At 43.2% G+C, this 23,218-nt stretch overlaps 1 protein-coding gene across 1 annotated transcript in view; it reads left to right on the top strand.

The window, feature by feature from the left end:
• ATP2C2 (ATPase secretory pathway Ca2+ transporting 2) overlaps nucleotides 1-21,514 on the top strand; it is a 38,895-nt gene extending 17,381 nt beyond the window's left edge. The window contains exons 4-27 of the mRNA XM_090062371.1: nucleotides 439-528; nucleotides 610-645; nucleotides 752-813; nucleotides 2,886-2,994; nucleotides 3,078-3,227; nucleotides 3,322-3,390; nucleotides 3,983-4,058; nucleotides 4,220-4,286; nucleotides 5,517-5,641; nucleotides 7,660-7,757; nucleotides 8,681-8,782; nucleotides 9,884-9,973; nucleotides 11,655-11,756; nucleotides 12,661-12,814; nucleotides 13,719-13,889; nucleotides 14,886-14,983; nucleotides 15,079-15,129; nucleotides 15,610-15,776; nucleotides 16,678-16,746; nucleotides 16,847-16,963; nucleotides 18,102-18,249; nucleotides 19,330-19,425; nucleotides 19,739-19,880; nucleotides 21,021-21,514. Of these exons, the coding sequence (XP_089918497.1) occupies nucleotides 439-528; nucleotides 610-645; nucleotides 752-813; nucleotides 2,886-2,994; nucleotides 3,078-3,227; nucleotides 3,322-3,390; nucleotides 3,983-4,058; nucleotides 4,220-4,286; nucleotides 5,517-5,641; nucleotides 7,660-7,757; nucleotides 8,681-8,782; nucleotides 9,884-9,973; nucleotides 11,655-11,756; nucleotides 12,661-12,814; nucleotides 13,719-13,889; nucleotides 14,886-14,983; nucleotides 15,079-15,129; nucleotides 15,610-15,776; nucleotides 16,678-16,746; nucleotides 16,847-16,963; nucleotides 18,102-18,249; nucleotides 19,330-19,425; nucleotides 19,739-19,880; nucleotides 21,021-21,136 (2,505 nt within the window). The 3' untranslated portion in view covers nucleotides 21,137-21,514. The remainder of the gene's footprint in view (nucleotides 1-438; nucleotides 529-609; nucleotides 646-751; nucleotides 814-2,885; nucleotides 2,995-3,077; nucleotides 3,228-3,321; nucleotides 3,391-3,982; nucleotides 4,059-4,219; nucleotides 4,287-5,516; nucleotides 5,642-7,659; nucleotides 7,758-8,680; nucleotides 8,783-9,883; nucleotides 9,974-11,654; nucleotides 11,757-12,660; nucleotides 12,815-13,718; nucleotides 13,890-14,885; nucleotides 14,984-15,078; nucleotides 15,130-15,609; nucleotides 15,777-16,677; nucleotides 16,747-16,846; nucleotides 16,964-18,101; nucleotides 18,250-19,329; nucleotides 19,426-19,738; nucleotides 19,881-21,020) is intronic.
• The last annotated feature ends 1,704 nt before the right edge of the window (nucleotides 21,515-23,218 follow it).

The raw sequence follows: 23,218 nt of genomic DNA, 5'->3' as shown, positions 1-23,218 counted from the left end.
TTGTGGAAGTAGCTAAGTGAAGCTAAGATGTTTACACACTGGAGCTTAAAATTAAGCCCCATATTCATATTTAGCACCTACTAAAATTAACTCAATTTCAAAAATACTAAGCTTTCACTAGCCAACAGCAGCCAGAAGCACACGTGCTGTGGACTGAGCTTTTATCTTATCTTCTTGGTCTGTGCCCCAGCTCTTCAACGCCTGTGCCCACATGAGCAAGCTAAGTAGGATTAGATTGAAAGGTAGCAGACTGGATTTAATTTCCCCAAGTCAATGATTACAGACGGATGCTGCTGGGGAGTCTTAGGGGGGATTTCAATGCAAATTATGTGATCCTGGCTGTTTTGAATGAAGTCTGGCCTTAAACTGCTTCTCGGTTCACCTTTAGTGCTGGATTTTTCATGCACAATTAAAAAAAAAGCCCATTTTGGTTTTTAGTTTAAGAACCCGCTGATTCTGCTGCTGCTGGCTTCTGCCTTAGTGAGTGTCATCACAAAAGAGTACGAGGATGCTGTGAGCATTGCAATGGTAAGCGACTGCCCCGTCCACGCTAGCATGTTGTTAGCTGTAGTCCACATGCCCAAGAATTTACTACCTTTTTCTTCTTAGGCCGTGCTAATTGTGGTTACGGTGGCCTTCATCCAGGTATGTCATGAGCGAAACCTCGTAGCGTAGCTTTCCAGCTCAATTTATAGCGTCGTTGGAAGCCATCCTGCTTTTGTGACTTTATTCTGTGCTACTTTCTTATCAGGAATATCGCTCTGAAAAATCTTTGGAAGAGCTCAACAAGCTAGTCCCTCCAGAGTGTAACTGGTATGTTGTACATACCTATTCGTTTAAGTTCTGGGCAGCGAAGCAGATAACGAAGGCAATGTTTGCACATGCAGGGAGCTTCAAAACCAAATAAGCGATAAGCCTGTCTCTGGATGGGACATGAGCACCCTGCATGCATACAATTATATCTCCCATGATAACTCACCTCTGTGACTACAGAGCTCTGGTTATTCGTGGCTATGGGAGTTCTCCTTTAGCTCAGGCCTGGGGTTTGAGAGCTGAAGATCCTGCGTGTGATACCAACGCTTTGCAGGGGTGTGGGCACAAGTACTGCAAAGCAGTAGATGTGGGCTATAATGCTAAGAGTCCAGCCATTCCTATAAATCAAATGTTGGTTTCCCAAATGTGCATATGGAAATGACTGTATTAGCATATGAAGGGTTCGCATAATGTTTAGGCTTCCCAACCTTTGCTAAATCACTATAGGGGGTGGGGAAAGTCATATTTCTCATGCTATCAGATCATTATTTGATAGAATCATAGAAAATGAGGGTTGAAGGGATCTTGGGAGGTCACATCGAGTCCAATTCCTGCTCCAAGCAGGACCAGCCCCAACTACATCATCCCAGTCTTAAAAACCTCCAAGGATGGATACTCCACAAAACCCTTTGGGTCACCTGTTCCAGTGCTTTACTACCCTCCTAGTGAGAGAGTTTTTCCTAATATCTAACTTAACTTGCAACATCGCAACTCAAGACCATTGCTCCTTATTCTGTTCTTTCTCCTTCCTTTGTTTGGCCTGATAACTGCATGCTCAGAATAATTTGCAGTTGTGTTTTCTTTTATTATATCATATACTAGGCACATCCAAAGACAGTTTATACAGTTTCAAGAATAGCAAGGACTAGATTTGCAAAGTAGTACCTAGCATGCACCCACAGATCCATCCTATTGAACAGCCTCACTCCAGGATGGCTACGCTGCACATGGTGAAAAAGCAGTGGCAAGAATGAATGCCTTCAGGTCATCTTTGTGACCTGCCCACCATCCTGGCTGGCTGAATGCCAGACTGGTCTCCAGATATAGATTACCGCAACCAGAAGGTTGTTTAGCTGCTAGCGACCCACAAAAGTGAATCCATTACCTGGAGATGACTAGGGTGTAGGGAAGGCATAAATATGCCCTTTGCGCTCCTGTAGATTCTCCGAGGCAGGAGAATCCCAGATTAAGTATATCTTCTGACTTTATTATAGCTTTGCACTGTGAGACTGAGCCTAATGGGTTGTCTGTCTTTTTACAAGCTGAGATTTCTGTATACACATAAACATATGTATATGCAAATTAACACCAATATACAAATACCCAATTTACATGCCTAGATAGGCACTTGGGAATAAATTAGCTACATGTTAATGCATGCAATTGCACGTGCCAAATTTTGAAAAGCATTTCTGTATGTACCACAAGTCTACATTGCACTGAAGTCTACAGCCGTGTCTGGTTCATCAAATCTGACTCGCCTGAGTGCTCTCCAGTTTACAAGCCCATTTTGCTATAGTTATCTCTGAAAATCAGGTCTTACATAGCCAGTGGAAATAAGCGGTTCCTGGAGAAGTTATAACCATTGTATCAAAAAAGAGGTGCAGCTTTTTCTACATTAAAGGTCATGCAACTTTGCACCTTCCAAATACTCTGATCACCTTTACCTGTTTCTTTCAGTGAATTGCGTTAAAGAGGCACCAAATCTTTTGAAGGTCAAACATGTAGGACAACAATACCAAAAAAAAAAAACCCCCAAAAAATCAACCATAATTCTACCTTTCAACAGTCTGCTGAGTCTTACAGGATATTGAAGCTGCATGTAAGCTCAAATAGCAGGGATAATTCTCTAGTTGTAGACACTTGAGTTAAATGAACATACTATTGAAATCCAGTTTCCAAATCCAGCCTTCTGTTTACAGATTGAGAGTGTACTCAGAGTAGGGACATAATTGCCTTTCCTTAGCATGTTCATTTTTTAGGATGGGGGAGAAGTTCTCCTCCTCTTTCCCTAGCAAACTGTGGGGCTGCTACAACTAATGCTATTTACATTCATTTTCAATGTAACGCAGCATAAGGGAAGGGAAACTGCACCATCTTCTTGCACGGGAACTTGTCCCGGGAGATATCGTGTGTCTTTCTGTTGGAGACAGGGTTCCTGCAGATCTCAGACTGATAGAGGTAAGCTCCAGCTCATGCATAAGGGATAACATGCAGTAATCAATGCTGGGTGAAAAGCCATGAACACTTACTTTTTTAATTAGGTTACAGACCTGTTGGTGGATGAATCCAGTTTTACTGGCGAAGCTGAGCCTTGTAGCAAGACTGATGGTACCTTAGTGGAAGCTGGGGACATAACGACACTAAGTAATGTTGTTTTCATGGGAACCCTGGTGCGGTATGGGACGGGAAAAGTGAGTCCTCTATGCGCTCCACTGCTATGTCGCCGCAACATGTCTTAAGTAAAGTTGACAACAGGCGTGACTTCTCTCTCTCGCCCTAATTCAGGGAGTGGTTATTGGAACTGGCAAAAACTCGCAGTTTGGAGAAGTGTTCAAAATGATGCAAGCAGAGGAGGTAAGGGAAATGAACTCGGTTTTGTTGGACGAGGGCGGTAGCTATCCTGCGGGGGCTCTGTGGCATCAGCGTCTGCACGCTTTTATTAAAATATAGGAGTCCACTGTGTTTTGGCATGGCATGAGGGAGAGCTGGTTTGAGTCTCTACTACTGTCTGACCTGGGTTTGGGCTGTTCTGGCAGCCCTCTCCATCCCGTCTCTTCAGGCTGTGCCATGGTGCAGAAGAGAAACCAGGGCCATTCACTGCCTGTGCAGCCTAGAGAATGGGGAATTTAACTGGAGGGGGTTCCAGCTTCGAGATAACACGGCTTCTGCATTTTATCCAGGGACTGTATAATATCAAATGTATGCATGCAGCTTTCAGCTCCCACTTCGAAGCATTTAACTTTCTGGCCTGTCTTGTGCATTTAGACTTAGGCTCCTGAAGGTAGGGGCTATGTGTGCGTGTTGCAACAATGCCTGATCCACGTCTAATCTCAGTTTGGGCTTACTTGGCGCTGCAGGAGTGATGACTGGCATATTCATTTTGTCCTCAATTCTAGACACACATCACGTTTTATGTAACAGGCATTATTTTCATTCATGTTTCCAGACACCTAAAACTCCTCTGCAGAAAAGCATGGATCAGCTGGGGAAACAGCTTACCCTCTTCTCCTTTGGCATAATCGGTGAGTTCGTGAGAACTCTACTCGCGTTCGGTTACGGACGTCTGACTGGCTCTGGGGCCGGAGCAGTCAAAAGCTGGGCACTCAGATGCAAAGGTAGCTGGAGGAGAAGAAGATGGCATTCCCTAAAAAGTTCGATTGATATTGTTTTTTCTCCATTCTAGGTTTAATAATGCTCATTGGCTGGTTGCAAGGAAAACATCTGCTCAGCATGTTTACTATTGGAGTTAGGTGAGGATTGAAAAGACTCCTTGCTTTCTTACGTGCAATAAAATCTCTCTCTCAACAACATTTCTCATTCAAGTGGCTGACACAGAGACAACAGAGGGCAATTTTTCTTTGTCCAGAACAGAATTTGCTACTCATGTAAGCTCTTCAGTATAGCTGTTGATCCTCAGCCTACGAAATTAGTAGGAGTTTTACCACTTGGACTCGATGACCTCTTGAGGTCCCTTCCAGCCGTACCTCTCTATGATAAATTCACTTCAGTAGATTTAGAGCAAGGGTGAAAGAATGTACTATTTCTTCAATGACAAATGAAGGAAATAAAAGCAGGTTTGAAGTTTTATTTCTGGTTTTATTTTACCAGTGCATTATTGCATTGGCATCAGAACTGCATTGTGAATGTGCTCCTTCAGCAAGGCATATCTAAACTCAGGCTTCCCCACCCACGTTCCTACTTCCCATCGTACGTGTCCCACCATACCTATGCTATAAAGTAAGAGGGAGTGTTACATCTGCAAATATTAGCCTTGTTGGTCTTATCTGATGAAGTTGTCTATAAGGCAAGGAAAGTTATATTTTGATGTGATATGAAAGTGCGTGCACAGCCCCTTAAATAAATACAGAGAACCATCTGTTTGGGTAAGACTTGGGAAAAGTACGTTAAGTGTTACCATGGCCCCAAGATCATTATTTTTCTAGTATTTTGCATTCAAACAGAAAAGAAGAGAAACTAGTTTGGTTCCAGGGTCACTACAAAGTGAGGAAGAAGAAAAGGATTGAAGTCAGGATTTTAGGAGTGGTCTCTAGGTTTGAATGGCACGTTTGAATGGGTTGTGACCCTGGATTTCCTCGGTGCTGAGCGGTGACGTTCCTGTTGGAGTGCAAGATGCTGATTAGTTCTTAGGCAAAAATGTGTGATGAAACAGTTTCAGTTGGAAAATGCTGTTTCACTGAAGTGTTTCACAGATCTAGGGCATTGGTTAGTGTGAGAAGGAGCAAGAAACCAGAATAGACTTCTTTCTGGTAAGAGAGAGAATGGCAAAATAGGAGTCCTTAACATGTGGGAAACCCAAGTTCAATCTATTTCCAGTCCCGATCTTATCTTTTGAGGCAAGAGTCCCATCTCATGCGGTGCAGAAACATTGATTTGCAACATGCAGTTAGGTGGTGGGTGCAGCACAGGGCAGTTTGAACACATTGTAATGGAAAGTCTTGTCTCTCTTTACTGAAACCCAGCCTGGCTGTGGCTGCCATCCCAGAGGGCCTCCCGATAGTGGTCACGGTGACGCTGGTCCTTGGCGTTTTGAGGATGGCCAAGAAAAGAGTGATCGTGAAGAAGCTGCCCATAGTGGAGACGCTGGGTAAGGCATCTGCCTGTCCCCTGCATGCGGTCAAAGCAGTGACTGCATGCATGGCTACCTGCTTGCTCAGGGCACCTGGCACCAGCTGACTGCAAGCCTGTGACTTGAATGAGAGAGCCAATAAATAGTCCAAATTCCCTGGAATAAGCTCACGCCTCATCTCCACTCCCACCGACATTTCTCACTCCTCCCTGTAATTTCCCAGGGCACTACAGCAGCCCTCAGGACCAGTTCGAAGTTTCCCTTCACTCTTTCAGTCCTTGACATTCATGGAGCCAGCTCTCCTTTCTTTTTCAGGCCTGCTTATATACCCTTAGATCTGTTCCTTCGCTTCCTCCCCCAACTTTTGCTCCAGAGGCTGTTCCTGCTTGGCACCTCACTTGGAAAGCAGCTCTCTGCAGTTGATCAATGGGCATGACTGACTCAGCTGCAACTTTGCTGCTATTCTTCTGGCTCCTTTTATCTTCCAAATACCTCCCCTTACCAGATACTGTACTATACCAGAATATCATATCACATATCATATCTTATATGGCATGACATACAATATATGATATATCACATATGATATGTGATATATGATATGATATGGTATGAAGTATCATATCATATATCATACGTCACATCATATCCTACTATCTCAGAATATCATACTATCCCAGAATGACTGCATCCTTGGATCTGTCCCCTGGGAGTTTTGCCTTTGTCAGAGGTCTGGCTTGCTAAGCAGCAAGGGAGTCCTAGCACCATTTTCTACATGACGTCCTGCTTTAACCAGACACAAAACCAAATGAATTCTAGTTTTGAATGGCCTGTGCCAGCCAATAACTGGGACCTCGGCAGTGATGCCCAGGGGTGACAGCAAGCAGGGCTCATCTAGGCTTACCTACATTCAAAATCTGGGGAGCAACAGATGTTCCCATCTTTATCCAGCCCTTTTTTTTTAATTCTAAAAATATCAAACCTCCCACTAATTAAAGGAAGTGATTTCACTCTGGACCACTTCTCCAAAACTGCAGTTAGATGCTGGGGAGGATGATGAATGTTGGACTTGAAACCCATGGAATAAAGTAGATTGGCCTGTAATTCAGCTAAATTCAGCCCGTTTCACCAGCTCCAAAGCAGTGAAACAGATTTAGCAAGTTACGAGATTAAAATTAGAGGGGTGAATTTTTCTCTATGCTAATGCCCCTTTCCCCCTCTCTCGTGGTGTAAACTGGGCTTATTGGCGCATTGATTTAACTTGCTCAGTTAGCTCCTACTTTACAATGCATTTAAACTGGTGGAGTGGTGGTAAGGGACCTAATGTATATGAGAAGCAGGACCCAAAATACTTCTACATGGTTGAATGAAACTCTCTATGATTTCCACCCTTTGGGATGTGTGATTGCTTCTCTCAGCATCCCATAACTCTGCTAGAGGTGCGTATCTGGGATCTGCTGCTGAGGTATCAGAAAGTTTTGCAGTCATTAATGTGCCTATCCTTCTATCACTCCAGTGAGGAAGAGAAGTGCTTTTCTGCTCATTTTGTAGATGGGCAAATGAAAGGCACGGAAAGGTTAAGTGATTGATTTGCCTCAGGTCATAGAGGACATCTGCGGTGGAAAAGGGCTTTAAAAAATGAAACCCCATCTTTCCTCCCAGTGCATCAGTGGCTGTTTCACGGGAGTGTGATCTTGCTCAGAGGCATCACTTAGTTCAGAGGAGGCAATGAATCCTGAGAAGCTATCTACCCTGTGACTGATTCAATCTTTCATCAGCTCTCACTTGCCAGAGGCTGGCCCCAAATCCTACCCATGGTAGCACAATGTGCTATTCAACTACTAAAGAGGCATAGTTATATTTGGACTGAATTTTTCTCCAGGAAGCTCCCCCAGCTTTTTGTACATTGTTCTTTGACTCTGGCGAGTCCTTTGCCCAGTACTGGCTGGTGTTTCTGACATACGAACATGTTGCAGCATTTCAAGTTGTCCCCTTGCACATGTGGTTCGTTCTGATGGAAACTTTCCTTGTGTCAGGGTGCTGCAACGTCATCTGTTCAGACAAGACGGGCACGCTGACGGCCAACGAGATGACGGTCACTCAGCTCGTAACCTCAGATGGATTTCAGGCAGAGGTATGACCGGTCATATTAGGAAGACTTCTCCATTCAAACACCCAAGGGACAGCTCTCACTTGCATCACTATGGGCCCAAACTGGCCAGCTTTGGGCAAGCCAGGATTGTAGATCAGTCTGGGTATGAGAATTAGCATTCCTGCCCTAGGCTCTATTCTAGCCACTAAAATAAATGACTTGAGTTGCTTAAGGAGTGCAGAAAGCGGGCCTATATTCACAAAAGCCGCTCATGCACTTACCTCCTCACAGTGAGCATGCTATACTTGAATGAGCATGTGCACTGAAACGGCACGTGCATTGCACACACTCCACTCCACAAATATCAGCATAAATGCAAAAGCTGGAATAATGACTTAGTCTTGTCCCCAGTCCAAGTGCTGTTCTTTGCATTTCTCACAGGAAGATTTATAACGGGGTGACACATTCCTTACACTTTTTTTGCTAGTTAAGGCCTCGTTCTCTGCTGCCTTACTCCACATCATCTTTTGTACTAATGCAAAGTAGGCACAAAATGTTGCCAGGCAAAGATAAAGATGAATTTCACCGGCACTAGCCAATAACACAGCACTCTCAATGCAGGACTATGAGCTTGTGTGATGTCATATGTCAGGTGGTAAAATCTATATATATATATATATGTGTCTAGCTAAATTCGGGCCCAAAGATGGCACTAGAAGCAACCTTTTGAAACCAGGCAGATCAAGTCAATTCAAATTAAGGCAACACAAGTCTTCCCTAGGCAGTGTTGAACACTGAATATTGTTTGTCCACTTAGCTAGAAATATCGTTACTGGAAAAATGCTAATGATTACAAATCTGCCCAAAGACACATGGTTGTACAACAAAAATGTACTGAAAGTTGGACATTTCAGTGAGACATTGGGAAGTATTATTTATACATCTTCCACATTCATTTCCCCCAGGTCAGCGGGGTTGGATACAATGGGAAAGGGAGTGTATGCCTCTTACCATCCAAGGAAGTCTTAAAGGAATTTTCCAATGTCTCCGTAGGAAAGCTAGTAGAGGTAAGTGTAAAGTGTGTGAACCAAGCTGCTGTCTTTACATTCAGGTATAATTTAGGATGCTTTCCTTATATGAATGAATGTGACAAAGTTGGGAAGAGCAGCATGTCAATCTAATAAATAAATAATGAACATTTCCTTGCTCTCCCAAGGCAAGTCCCAAAGGGGTTTTGTGTAATGATTGTCTCCAGCATAGCCCTGATTGACAGCAGGTGACAATCACAGGTAGTATCTAGGGAGAAGCCTGAATCATTAGCTTGAAGAAATACTTTACAGTTGCAGAAAGAAGTTTGTGCATTGGTGATGTGTAAAGAAATGTATTAGGTTTGGGGTTTTCAAGTACCTTTTAGAAGGTAGTTGGTTTCCAAACTTCAGCCAGTTAGTTAGGCAGTTTCTCTAGTGGAAGCAAACATATGGGAAGGAATGCAAGTTTTGAAGAGACATCTGTGCAACTTTACACACTCATGAGTTGCATGCTGCTACCAGCTATTTGCTTGTGCAAGCTGAAACACATGGGCTTAGTCCCTACCCCACCCCTCAGATTTGTTTTGTGTTTTAGAGCAATTATCATTAGGGATTGCTTCTCCATGTCTGATTGTCTGAGATGATCCAAAAAGCAAGGGAAAGTAAAAAGACATCATCAAAAATATTCCAAGATTTGAAATTTCACCAATGCTAAAACATATTGCCCAATTCTACCGCTACCGAAAGTGCAGCAGCTGATCTCGAGGGAAGGTGCTGCTAGTTTGGACCAAAAGCTTCTGACGTGTCTGTGCCAATGATCAGACAAGGTTCTTTGGGTGAATCTGATATCTTTTATTAGACCAACTTAAACAGCTGGAAAACAAGTGTTAAGCAAGCTACACCCCTGTGCCATTGATCCATATTCTACCGTCAGCCTTTAGGCCAATCCTGAACATGAGTCTTAAAGTATCTGGGGTCTGATTGCCACCACATCCTTAATGTAGACTCTACCTGATGTGAATCAAAGGTTGCCCCAGTATGGATATCATTGATCTGCCCTATTCTGGTTGTTCCTCAGTATAATGAAATGTATAGTATTTGATACTGAGAAAATAACGTGTGCGGATGTGTCATTTTTAGGCTGGCTGTATAGCCAATAATGCTATTATTCGAAAAAATATTGTGATGGGTCAGCCAACGGAAGGGGCTCTCGTCGCTCTTGCTATGAAGGTAGGATTTTGAGCGTGGGTTTGTCTTTTGCAGATTTCTTCACGTTAGGATCAAGATTTATGTCATTAGTAAAATGGCAGATTTCTTATGAGTGCTGTGAAGAGAGAGAGAGAGAGAATGGGATCCTTTATTATCCCAGAAATTCTCCAAAAAGGGGGGTGGGAGGAGATTTAATGGGGTAAAATTCATAGAACATTATCGATTGTAATTAGCAATTGAACAGATGGATTTCAAGACCCTGTCACTGTGTTTTTGATCCTTATTTTAAGTGTCTTCTCTTTTCTACCCCAACTCACATCCATGCATACCTTATGCAGCTGACCAATACATCCACACATTGTGTTCCAGTGACAAAATAATAACAGCCTTGCCTGATTGCTCTAGGTAATTACGCTGCACAATGGATTTCTTCGGGGTTGAACCAGGCTGGCTTTCAGTTGTCCTGCAAAAAGCAGGAAGAAAATGAACAGGCACCAGACAAATTAGAGGCAACGGCATGCGGTCTTCCTGTAGCTCGATCACCCATTAGTTTCTGACCTATTTGCCCACAAAAGTGTAAAAACAAGGCATTCTGCTGAATGTCCTATTGATGATCTTGCAAAGAGTGCAGAGAGCTGTCCAGAGCCAGACTTGATTTGTTCAGCTGTACAAACGCTACCACTATGGCTTGAAAACACAGGAGTTGAGTGAGTGTTCAAGTGCAGTCAACCAGGACAACAGGAAACAAGCCCTAAAAGGCATATCAGAATATCACTGTTTCAAGGAAGGGCATGCAGCTCATTTTTCTATTCAGCTTGTGTTTAAGTTTGGACTATTCACACTGAACAGCTGAAGGAGGTTTTGGCAATAACTTCCTTTGTTTGCTTCGTTTTCAGGAAACAAATTAACACATCTACAGCGATAGCTTATTCAGCCCATTATTTGACATCTCCCTCTCCTTTGCGGTGAATTGGGTATGAGATAACAGAAGTACAGGGCACGTCTACACATGCACAGGTACTGTGCAATAACTTAGATTACTGCACAGTTACCAAAAATTACTGTGAAGTACAGGCACATGTCTACATGGGCACATCTGTGCTGTGTGGTAACTATGGTGATTTATGCTTACTTGGGTGTAAATTTGCTACCTGCATGATGCAGGTAGCAAATTTACGCCTGAGTAGCTACTGCGCAATAAGGCAAATGTAGACGCCTTACTGCCCAGTAACCCTATGCATGTGGACTGACTTGTGACTAACTTTAGTCCCAAGTCAGTCTACACACAGTGTTACTGCACTGTAATGCCTGCACGTATAGAAGACGACAGAAAAACCACAGTAAATGCACATGTAGACATGCCCACAGGCTTAGAGTTTAAGAACAATACCAGGAGTCAAGACACCTTTTTCTTTCTAGCTCGTTCACTGTTCTAGTAGCCTCCATTTTCAGGATGTCCAGTGTATGTCTCAGGGAAGCTATGTTCACAACAGGGTCTTAGATTGGATGCCCACTGCGAGCAGATGCTTATGGAATAGAAGGCCTTAATCTTTCTATGCTTCTTTGTCCTTGGCTATGAAACATACTATGTAGAGATATGCGCTAATAGACCAATGCTTGTGTATAAAGGGGCTGTGTAGGATGCATGCAAACAGCTGGCTTTGTTCAGGTTACAACAACCTATTTGTTTCCTTTATTTCAGATGGAATTAAATGATATAAAAGATATTTATATAAGAAAGAAGGAAATCCCATTTAGCTCCGAACAAAAGTGGATGGCAGTAAAATGTATATTGAAAAATCAGGTATAACCAGTTCTGCTTACTGTTTTTATGTTTCTAATTGCATGTGTGAACAGTCCACTGAATAGAAGTCTCATAGGGATAGGCACAGATAGTCTTTCATACACTGGTAGATGGTGTGTTTTAAAATGTTGTCAGGACAATTGGCCAGAAAATGCCAAAACTGCCAATTGCAATGATATTTTACATACAAATTCTAAATATCAGAGAGTAACAGGATGATTTTCAATGGATTTTATTTTTTTTTTAGGAAACAGTCATCCTTGTGGTCAACCAGCTATAAACTGGTCAATGAACTTTTTCATTAAAATTCAGTGGTAATACTATAGCAACACTTTAAATGAAAATGTAAATCTCCTTTCCCTACCCTCCACCTTTAACTTGAGCATGCACTCACATTATTCCCTAGCTTTAAAAAGAACAGAGCCTTTGCTATCAGATCACCCATGTCTGGGTATATCCCTGTGCAATGTAAAAAATAATCACAGCATAAACATTGCATTCTCTAAGGGCACCTATACATGTGCGGCGAGGCTGCTTCAACGCACTGTAATTACAGCACATCAGAGCAGACTCGATTAATCAAGTCTGCTGGAGCCTGGGAATTACTGTGCTTCAGCAGACTCCAGCGTCATGTGTATCAGCATCTCTGCACTGAAAAATGGTGGTGGGGGTGCTTTAACTACAGCTTGTTCAATGAGCTTTAGTTAAAGCACCCCGCCACCATTTTTCAGCATGGGAACCCTGATGCACAAAGCACTCCAGGTGCTTTAATTTAAGTGTCCCCTCCCCAACTCCCAAAGCATGTTTATAAATGCCCTAAAACACGACCTGATCATAAAAAAAAAGCGTGCCTGTATCTAGGAGGCAAATCATTTAACAGGCAATACTTTTTATATGTTAAAAGGAACAGGAAATTTACTTTATGAAGGGAGCCTTTGAAGAAGTGATTCGCTATTGTACCATGTATAACAGTGGGGGCATCTCGGTGCTACTTACACCACAGCAGAAAGCCATCTATGTCCAGGAGGAGAAAAGAATGGGATCTTTAGGCCTGAGAGGTCAGTGGACCATTAAACCAATGTGAACACCTGTTCATTTCTCTAGTGAATCATGGAGCAGCTGCAGATAAAGCAGCACCAAACACATCTCTAGGGAATCCTCCTCCCACCCCCTCCTACCTTGACTGATTTATTTCTTCCTTGCCCTGTCTACAATGACTCTGCTTGGCTTTAAGACAGTCCTAACCCCCAACTTCTTCAGATCTTGCATTCAAAATGTGGGCACGAATACTTCAGCCCCTATCAAGGAGAAGAGGTGTTGGGGGTCATCACCATGGCACACATCAGGTATCCTCAGTCACACCAGTAACTGCTGCCTGACGTCTTTTTATACTCGCCGGCTTTGCCAAAGGGCTTGTCCTTGTTTTTCTTCTAATCATTCATCGGTGATTTGAATCAGAGAAATGCAGAGGAACCGAAGGCAAAGGCCTGCATGTTCCTCCTCCATGAATGACTTCATTTGTCTGAGATACCATCTGCCAGTTTCGTTAATGAGACAAACCCTCAATGTTGCAATCACATCTGCAACCAAGCTTCACCTTCAGAGAAGCTTTATCACCAGCCACACACAGCATGTTTGGGCTTTGACTTTGGCACCAGATTTGTCATGTGGGGTTGGTCTGGCTCCATATTTGTAAAGGGAAAGATAGATCTTGCTCTGAGTTTGACTCTTACTTGGCTTCAGCACGTGACTTGCAAAGTGTGGTGGCAGCGCACATGAAGAAGAGCTTGCCCAGTGGCAGGAAGCCATCAATTATTCAGTGGGTCTCGATGGCCTGGCATCATTACCGCTTCTGCCTTCCCATGTATATGGCTCCAGCCCCTTTGTACTAAGCTGAATGCACAGTATAGATTCAGATCTGGAAGCTGATGGGGACTAACTGGATCTTTGCTTTCTGTTTAGTCCTTGCCTTGGCTTCAGGTCCAGAACTTGGCAGACTGACATTTTTAGGCCTGGTTGGAATAATTGACCCTCCAAGAGCTGGAGTGAAGGAAGCAGTCCAGGTCCTGTTTGAGTCAGGGGTATCGGTGAAGATGGTGACAGGAGATGCCTTGGAAACGGCTATGGCCATTGGTAATAAATTAGCTATCTTCCCATTGCCTAACTCCCAGACCCATGTCAAATCTGATGTATTTATAGAGTTGCATAAAGGTCATTTTGTCCATTCGCTGTCCTTTTCATTTGCTGCAGTCTATATTTTAGTCTCAATGTGGAGTACGCGTGTTGCTTGTCTATTGGAACAAATCTAGCTAAATACTGTGATTAAATAGATATTTATATAAGGCATTATAGCTCTATTTCCTGTACTGTAAAATATGTTGTGGTGGCACTGCCAATGATACTAAAGTTACTTCTTACATGGTGACATAAATGAGAAGTGAATAGCATCATTGGGATTTTGGGCTCTTACGTTCTATTCAAATGCAAATATCTCAGCATTCCCACTTACCGGACCTAGGGCTTGCAGTTTGCTATTGGAAATAACTGTGCAATCAGTTGAAAAGAAAGGGCTATAGCCTCAGCTAGCTTCACTTGGAGCAGATTTGCTGAAGTCTAGTGGAGCTTTACTGAGTGTCACCATCTGAAGACATGACCAAAAGGTTTTATATTTAGTTAGGCATGATTATTCTTTCCCTACTGTACATTTGGAGATTAATCCATTGCAGCATATCAAAAGATTTTAGCTGCTTACCTGGCTTTTACCCCAAGAAAAGCATTAGGAGGAGGCTGAACTTGGAAGCATGACGTTTCCGTTCCTTTCTGCACATTATTTGCCTTGCAAAATCAAATTATCCTGGGTGAACATGCACGTTGGTTTTGGTACCCATTCTGAGCATGTTACTCCGCACTCAAGCAAAACCGCCTTTGAGTGAGGAGGGTGTGAGCACGCTGTCCTAGACCTGGAGAGGTTTCTTTTGTCTCCAGAGGTGACACAGCTCTTGCTCCTGGTAATCAGCTACACAGTTTGTCCTGAGCCTCTTAAAAGGCTGCTGGTTTTGTTGCCAGTGAGAAAATAAGTAGCCTTCCCTGGTGAGGAAGGATGAATTTTAGGCTGGGTTTTCATTGCAGGACGGAGCATTGGACTCTGCAATGGGAAGCTGAAAGCCATGTCTGGGGAAGAGCTGGAACAACTGGCAGAGTCAGAGCTATCATCCACGGTCAAACAAGTAAGGGTGTTGCAACCAATTGCAGAGATGCTGTATCGTTCTAGTTAATGTAGCTCCGTCTTGATATATTTCTCCGTTCTGTCATCATCCTCCAGGTTTCCATCTTCTTCAGAACCAGTCCAAAGCACAAACTGAAAATCATAAAGGTATAACTTTCCTCCCAACCCTGTGCTTTCAAAGGGGGGACCTAGACTTTCTCTCACCCACGTCAGTAGAGAGTCCCCTTCTGAATGGGATTGGGCTGTTTGAGAGAGAGAAGTTAAAACAGAGCCATAATTACGCACACGGCATATTCAAGTATTTCCTGCTCCTCCTGTGGACTCCACGGTGAATTGTGAGCGCTAAGCATTTCTGCAAATCTAGGCTCTGTTGGAACTGAAAATCCTTCTCCTGTGCACTACACAGATCACTCTGCACAGTTTTGAGCTGCTGAAGTTCATTGTCTTATCTGAGGTGTGCAGCTCCCCTCCTCCTATGAAGCACAAATTGCAAATGGCATACTTGCTGCAGGCCTGAGCTTGTTTCTATATAGTTCATAGCTTCATAGTTTTTAAGGACTGGAAGGGACTCATAAGAAGGAGACATCCTTCTGGCTAGGCAGTCATTCATTTTTTCCTTTTACCCAGGCTTTGCAAAAGGCTGGTGCCATTGTGGCCATGACAGGGGATGGGGTAAATGATGCGGTGGCCCTCAAATCTGCCGATATTGGGATTGCAATGGGACAAGCAGGCACCGATGTCAGCAAAGAGGCTGCCAACATGATCCTAGTGGACGACGATTTCTCAACTATCATGTAGGTAGAACGTCAGATGCTTTCCTGACAGCAAATGTCATGAGTGTTTATGTGACCTTGTACTGAGACTATTTTAAGAGCTGTGTCATGAGGTGGTGCAGCGTACCTTGCAGTCCATGAAGCAATGTCTTTCTGACCTAGCTGTAGATTTGGGCTACAGTTTCTTTGCCATCCCCAAATACAGTGATAACTTGGGTATTTCAAGTGTTTCAGCGGGGTGGTTCTTGCGAATCCCATCTTTCACCAAGATAGGTTGGTAGCTGTTAGTGGTTTGAGGGTGAAGGGGGGAGCTTGAAGGCACAGCGAAGAAGGTGGGGGATCCTGTTCCTTGCTCCATTTGCATCATCCAGGATACAAACAGGAAGGACGCTTGTGCCTTTCAAAGCACGGTGAGCTCCCAAGAACAGAACCAGCTGGCAGAGTGGCAGAACAATTTAAAATGCCACACGGACACGTCTCATCTACTAGTCTTGACAGAGCCCCTTAGCCAAATGTGAGGAGGAAGGATGGTCTAGTGGTAAAGATGCTAGCCTGAAAACTTGAGGACCCGACTTCCCTGCCCTGCCACTGACATCCCATATAACCCTGAGCCAGTTACTTACTCCCCCTCCGAGACCCATGGAGGACGTGTGCTTACTGCAGTGACCTGTGGCTCCTTGGTGCAATTCCTCTGATACCATTGGCACCAACATCATGCTTGGACGATAGATACAGGATTCATGGCCCCTGTCTCATTAGATGTATCCCAAACTAGCATTTGAATTTCCATGAAATAAAGGGTGGGAGAAGGGCATAATGAAGGAGGTTATAGCATTGACTATAAAGTTTCAAAAGTGTTTGCTAGATAGGAAGTAGCATTAGGATCTGTCAGTCTCTACAGTCTCATATCTCTTCCTTCCAGGAACGCAATAGAGGAGGGAAAGGGAATATTTTACAATATAAAAAATTTTGTCCGCTTCCAGCTCAGCACGTAAGTACATATCAGCTCTAACTCTAGTGCCGAGCAGCTCTTTGGCTAGCTAGGCTGTCTGGAATAATATTCTATTATTCGTACACTATGTCCTTTGCAGGAGCATTTCAGCTTTGAGCTTAATTACTCTGTCAACAGTATTCAATTTACCAAATCCACTCAACGCCATGCAGATCTTATGGATCAATATCATTATGGATGGCCCACCGGCTCAAAGGTAACGAAAGACACGTAGGGGCAAAAGTAGTCTTGCAGTACGTGCATGCAATTCCATTGACTTTAATGGTGGTAAGAAAGTTGACTTTGAACTTAAAATTGTAGAAGCTGTCTTGATTCTCTAAAGAACTGTAAATCTTTTTAGGGATCTATTGACCTTCAATAATTTTTTTCCCCAACTCTGCTTGTTCTCATTCCTGGCTTTATTGCATATATTTTATTGTTTCTTATATAACAAGTTTTAATTATGTTTGAAAGTTTTGATTATGGTTGAGAGTCTTAATTACGTTATATTTAGGACAAATACGAAGTAGAAGCTTAATCAGATTCTTCAGATCACATTTCTGAATGATTTTGCAAATGCAAATAACCAGTTTAATAGCTACCTGGCTACAAGTCTATGTACCATTTGGCATCTAATGCAAATGTGTATGCAAAATCCTAAGCATTTGAACCTATTATGCTTGGTGGGCTCAAAGGGTAATGGGTGCTGAACTGGTTTATTGATCCCAACGCATCTATTGTGACTGTTACCAAGCTCCCTATGCCTAGTCCCAGCCCTTCCCAAACTCTCCAAGAACATCTACCCCAAGACCTGAGCTTCTACTGTATGTCTGTCTTGAGGTTGAATCTCCAAATTCTTCCACTCTTGGACCAGGAATGAGTCTGCTATGCCCCATAAATTACTGGAGCATGGTTACCCGCTTTACTTCCTTCTGGGAATCTGTGTTCAGGGAAACAGAAACCAATAGCTTTCTTGAAACAAAACGTTTGTATTTAGCTGTTGGAAAAAAGCCCTACTGCCTAGGGTATCAGTGGTCTTGGAACTGTAAGATTGTACAGGGGTCTGAATCATCTGATAATCTAGCACATCACTGTAGAGACCCAATACATAAATCACATTGTGGGGAATAAAATAATCCCTACACTGCTCCCCTGCATTCATTGCATTCCTGCCACACACAATGGAGGCAAAATGGCATTGCATTAGAGCAAGCACTAATGATCCTAAAGCTCTGTCTGTCCAGCGAGCAATGGATTCAGTCCCCTAGGATTCTGGCTCCATTCCACAGCAGGGGGGGAAAGTGGAGCAAATGAACTGTTTTGTATTAATTACATGTGATTTGTGTTTGAGACAGCTTGGGAGTCGAACCAGTTGATAAAGATGCCATCAAACACCCTCCCCGGAGTATTACAGGCACAATACTCAGCAGGGTGCTCATCCTGAAAATCTTCATGTCTGCTATCATCATCATCAGTGGAACCCTCTTTGTCTTTTGGAAAGAGGTGAGAAATACCTCTAGTCCATCCTGTTTTCACTGGCGCCGAGAACTAATATATATCTATATCCAGGGTAGTTAGCTTGCTAGAATTAACATTGAGAACAATTGTCTAGGAAGGTAGGATATTCAGTAAAGAGCACTCGGTCAGGGCTGCATGTCAGGACACCTGGGTTGGACTCTCAAATCAACCACTAATGTGCTTTCTCCACCTCTTAAATACCGATTTTTCCCATCAATAATAGAAAGATAATCATCGTTAAAGTAATCACAGGTTCTTAGATATCTAGAGGTCAAAAGCACCCTGTAAGCATTTTGAATTCCTATTATTAAACCAGTACTGCTGAAGGGTTTTAGCTTCTGACTTTATATCATAAAGTTCAACTATCATGTAATAATATCGACTTTTTTGCCCGCTTTCTCAGCTGCATGCAAAGCCAGGCAAGTAACTATATAGTGAGTTTATACGTTTTTATTATATACATGATTATTAAACCAGCAGAATTAACTCTGCATCAAATTGCCATAAACCACCCCATGCGGCACTTGTTATACCTTTTAAAGCTGGGGATGTGTCACTCTACAAATTAATCCTAATGTCCATGTTCAGTAATAAGATTAAATGAGATTACTGAGAAAATTTAAAAATACAACACATGATCCTTAAATGGATTTAAGATGCTGGGTTCGGAGCACATGCTATCTGTAAAATACTTCAGTAGTCCTTTGCTAATTGGATGGAACTAATTAGCAAATTGTCGTGATGTTTGATCAGAATTCGCCCACTTGGCTAAGAATTTAAGAGACGAAATGATTTGATTGTAAGCACAGTGCTGGCTTGGATTGCAAGCTGATTGTGACTTTTTAAACAGCAGCGGTTACAGACCGCACTCATAGTTTCATATTCATAGACATCAGGGTTGGAAGGGACTTTGGAAGATCATCGAGTCCAGCCCCCGCCCCAAGGGCAGGAAGTCAGCTGGGGTCATAGGATCCCAGCAAGATAAAAATCCAAATGTTCTATGAGTGCATTTTTGCATGGCTCCAAAGGCTATTTTTAACGAGTCTTCATTTCACATGTTTCCAGAATCCCGAAAGTGGCATAACCCCCCGAACCACAACAATGACGTTCACTTGTTTTGTGTTTTTCGATCTCTTCAATGCCTTGACGTGCCGGTCTCAGGTGAGGTGATGGACACCTGGCAACCTATTGGGTCTTTAGTTGGGAGCCGAAATGCATGCCTGACCTTCCTGCTAAGACAAACTATTCAGAAACAGGGAGGGGACTCATTTCTTTGACTAATTTGGAGGAGCTCTATTTTGGTCATGCGATCAAAAAAAGGAACCAGCTTTGCTTAATTACGACAATGGCTGTGTGTAACGAATAGACACCAAAGCCGCGCCTGTCCAAACGATGATTAATGTTGCAAAGCAGTGTTGAGTTCACCTGTGGGCAGACACTGGGAAATGTTTACATTTCTTTCTTTTTTTTCCAGACAAAGTTGATATTTGAGGTAGGATTTTTCCGGAATCGTATGTTCTTGTACTCCGTCCTGGGGTCACTTCTAGGGCAAATGGCTGTGGTGTACGTTCCTCCCTTACAAAAGATCTTTCAAACAGAGAGTTTAGGAGCATTAGGTAAGTTCGTAAGACAACAGCGACATTATATATTTAACTGCTTAAGATGACTGTGAGATTTGCTAAAGTGGATTTGACTGCTGAGGGCATGTCAACAAGGGAGTGCTGTCCTGAAGTGCTCCACACAAGATACTGCACAAACCCGAATGAGTGTGGCCAGGTTAGCACACTACTGAGCATGTATTGTAATGATCTCCCCTAAAAGGCAGAGGTTATGGGCACATGTCGGTTCTGGACACAAGGACGCGTCTACACATTCATGAATGCACCTTAGATACTGTGCATTTAGTTTAGTACTTGCTTAATAAAGTACTAAATTAAATGTGCAGTGTTACTGTAAAGTAGTGCCAGTGCACAGTTATTTTGTGTCACTTACTGTAAATTAGCCTATTAACACTATGCAGTATGCTATTAGCACGGTTTTTAACCGCCACATTACCGCACAGCGTTATTAGGCTAATGCGCAGTAAGTGTCTCATGTAGATGCGCCCCAGGTGTGTCAGGTGTCATAGTGCAATGCCCCATCCTGGCACATTGAGTTTGTAGAGATGTGCCCTGAGCTACTTAACACAGGTCCAGCCACTATGTGATGGCTCAGAAGAAGGGGAGAAAAAATGAATAAAAATGTAGTCAGCCTGCTGTCATGTATACTGGTGGGGAGGGGGAAATTCTTCCTTATAGGTCAGTTTAACTTGATTTTTTAAATCAAATGCAAATGTTAGTGTTAATTGTATTATGAATCACTTCCTCCTATTATCCAGGCTAAATATGACAGCATGAGTATATAAAGTGTTTCTTTGTGGTTAGTAGACTTCTGTCTTCATTAAAGAAACCAAACTAGTGGATAGTTACACCATTACAAAACCCTATTGTTAGACAGTGCTCTTCTTCCATTTGGTGTATGGCTTGCTGTCAGATCAAGTCACAACAATATGAACCATGCTTTTCATCAGTGTGTTGTATCAATATTGGGAGGCTGCGCGTGCATCCATGTAGTGACATGTAGAGGTGTAAGTGCATCCTTGTACTGACATCTTTACAAATTTCTCTAATGGAGTCGGGGCCTTACTTGGGTGCTCTTCCAAGCACAAAATCCATCTGACCCATTGGGTTGCACTCTGTCCCCTGCTCTGTTGACAGATCTGTTGTTTCTCGCCGGATTGGCTTCCTCGGTTTTTATTGTGTCTGAGCTCATCAAGGTGTGCGAAAAACGCTGCTGCAGAACAAAGCAAGTGAGGAGCCACCCTGAGGTGTGATGGACAAGAGACTTCTATGAAGAACGTCCTTTGAACAAAGCTGTGACATTTTGTAATCCAGATGTGTCAGTTTGTGCCTATGCAAATCCCTTTTTGAATACCTCGTCCCTGGATAGGCCTTCCCACACCAGATTACAGTCCTGTCCTGTTCTTCACCAACGGCATTTCAGCTTTCCATAGGAGGCTTCCAAGCTGCCACCGGGCACCCACCATTACGTATATTTTCATAACACATTGATCTGTATTGTTTTATCTGAGACAATCACTCTGGGTCACACGGCTATACACCCAGACTGAAAAATCAACTATGCATAAACGGAAGTTTATTTATTTAAATCACAAGGACTTTTATTAATAAAATTGCGTTTCCAATGTTTTAAACACGACGTTTCTGAGTCGATCTCAGACTGGCCTTGTTAAAAACAGAGGTTAACGCTTAAATAACAGCCAGTTATTTTCTCTTTGCTTCCATGAAACCTTATCCTATTTCCTACAGTGAATGTTTATGGGGTGTGGAGCCCAGATCAGCTGGCCTTAAGAAAATGCAGTTCATTCAGTTGGGTGTCTAGAGACCTGAAATGGGGGTTGTGCTTGCTTTGTTCTCCACCGCTGAGCAGTCTCCCTAGTCTCCCTCCAAGTGAAAAAATGCTTCTATTCCCAAGACAAAGAAAGTGGTGGTGCAACCATCATCCCAACAGGGCATGATTACATCCTGCTGACTCCCAACTGGGGGGGTTGGTAGTTGGTGTAATAACTTGTTCCCAATGGGGCTCTGAAGTGGGAAAGCACAGGCTCGCTATGGCCTGGCTTGGCTGAGTCACGTCTGCCTCCATCATACACAATCATCATGGATGTCTCTCTTACACACATCACATTTGGTAAGAGATTTAGGGCCCATTGCTCCTGAATGCCAAGGGGAAATTCTTACAAGTGCAGGGCTTTGCTCTGCGGGCAGGTTCCCGAACGAATTGCAGAGGCAACAGAGGATGTCTTTGTAGCATCAGCCGTGGGACCAACCTGGATCGCCGTAATGAACTGACAAGCCAGGGGCACAGCGGTGAGCTGAATCCAGACAGCGTGCATGTAAAGAGCATAATGCCTGTGAAAATGAGCTGGGATAAGCTTTGCCAATGGAGTACTGACTACCTGAAAGTATGTAAGAGATGCTTTTAGGAGAAATGGAGTCCCAGCTACTGATGGAAATCTTGCTCGAACCTTCTTGTGCATAATTTTGCAGAGCTAGCTGCTCAGTCATTTCAAATCCTTTTCCATTCAGCTAACTTCACCATATGGAAATGTTAGGTGCAAAGCTGCAAACTCCCCAGCCCTGTCAATGGCTTAGCCTGGTTTTCACACACTTTCCCACCCCTTAAAGCTTCTTGTGAAGAAAAGCTGCTTGGGGCAGCAGGTGAAATCCATATGGGACTTAGGCACCTCGCTGCCTTTCTTCACTTCCTAAGTCCAATATTTAAAGATTGCACAACTCTGCTCAGCTACAGCCTAACCCTGTGTATCCCTAAAGCCCTTGGGACCCCAAATTTGACAGCCCCATATAGATGCTGCTGAGCTTCTTGAAGCTCCTTTTTTCCTGTATATGATCTGATTTAGGGATAAAAAGTCTATAGCCTGATTCTTCATAAACTGCAGGACTTCACAGGAGTGAAGCGGCTCTGCTGAGGTGCATTAGCTGAGGATCAGGTTCAAAGCCTTGACAAAGCTGCCCAACACTGATCTTTTCCGTGCTGCCACAGAGCAGTTCAGAGGAACATAAATCAGCTCTTCAAATCCTAAGTGTGAAGGTAAAGAACATTTCTGCAATTTACTGAAGTTTTAAAAAAAGCCAGTAACTCCCATAACCATTGTTTGGCAGCATCAACCTCTAACTGTTCATGCAGATCATTAAATATTAACAAGCTCTTTGTGAATCTTGGGTTTTTAAATAAATTATAGCCTGCTTAGAAAGAGAAATCTGTGGCTCAGGTTAGACAACCCCCCCATGCCCCTGGAAACACACTCAAATGGAGAAGTTGCATGATGCCTTTTTCCAAGAGATGCAGTGACCTATCTTCTCCGTCCCAGTCC

The sequence above is a fragment of the Crocodylus siamensis genome, chromosome 9 (genome assembly GCF_052110815.1).
Source record: "Crocodylus siamensis isolate JL-2025a chromosome 9, ASM5211081v1, whole genome shotgun sequence".
NCBI lineage: Eukaryota > Metazoa > Chordata > Crocodylia > Crocodylidae > Crocodylus > Crocodylus siamensis.
This window is presented reverse-complemented; position numbering and strand designations above follow the sequence as displayed.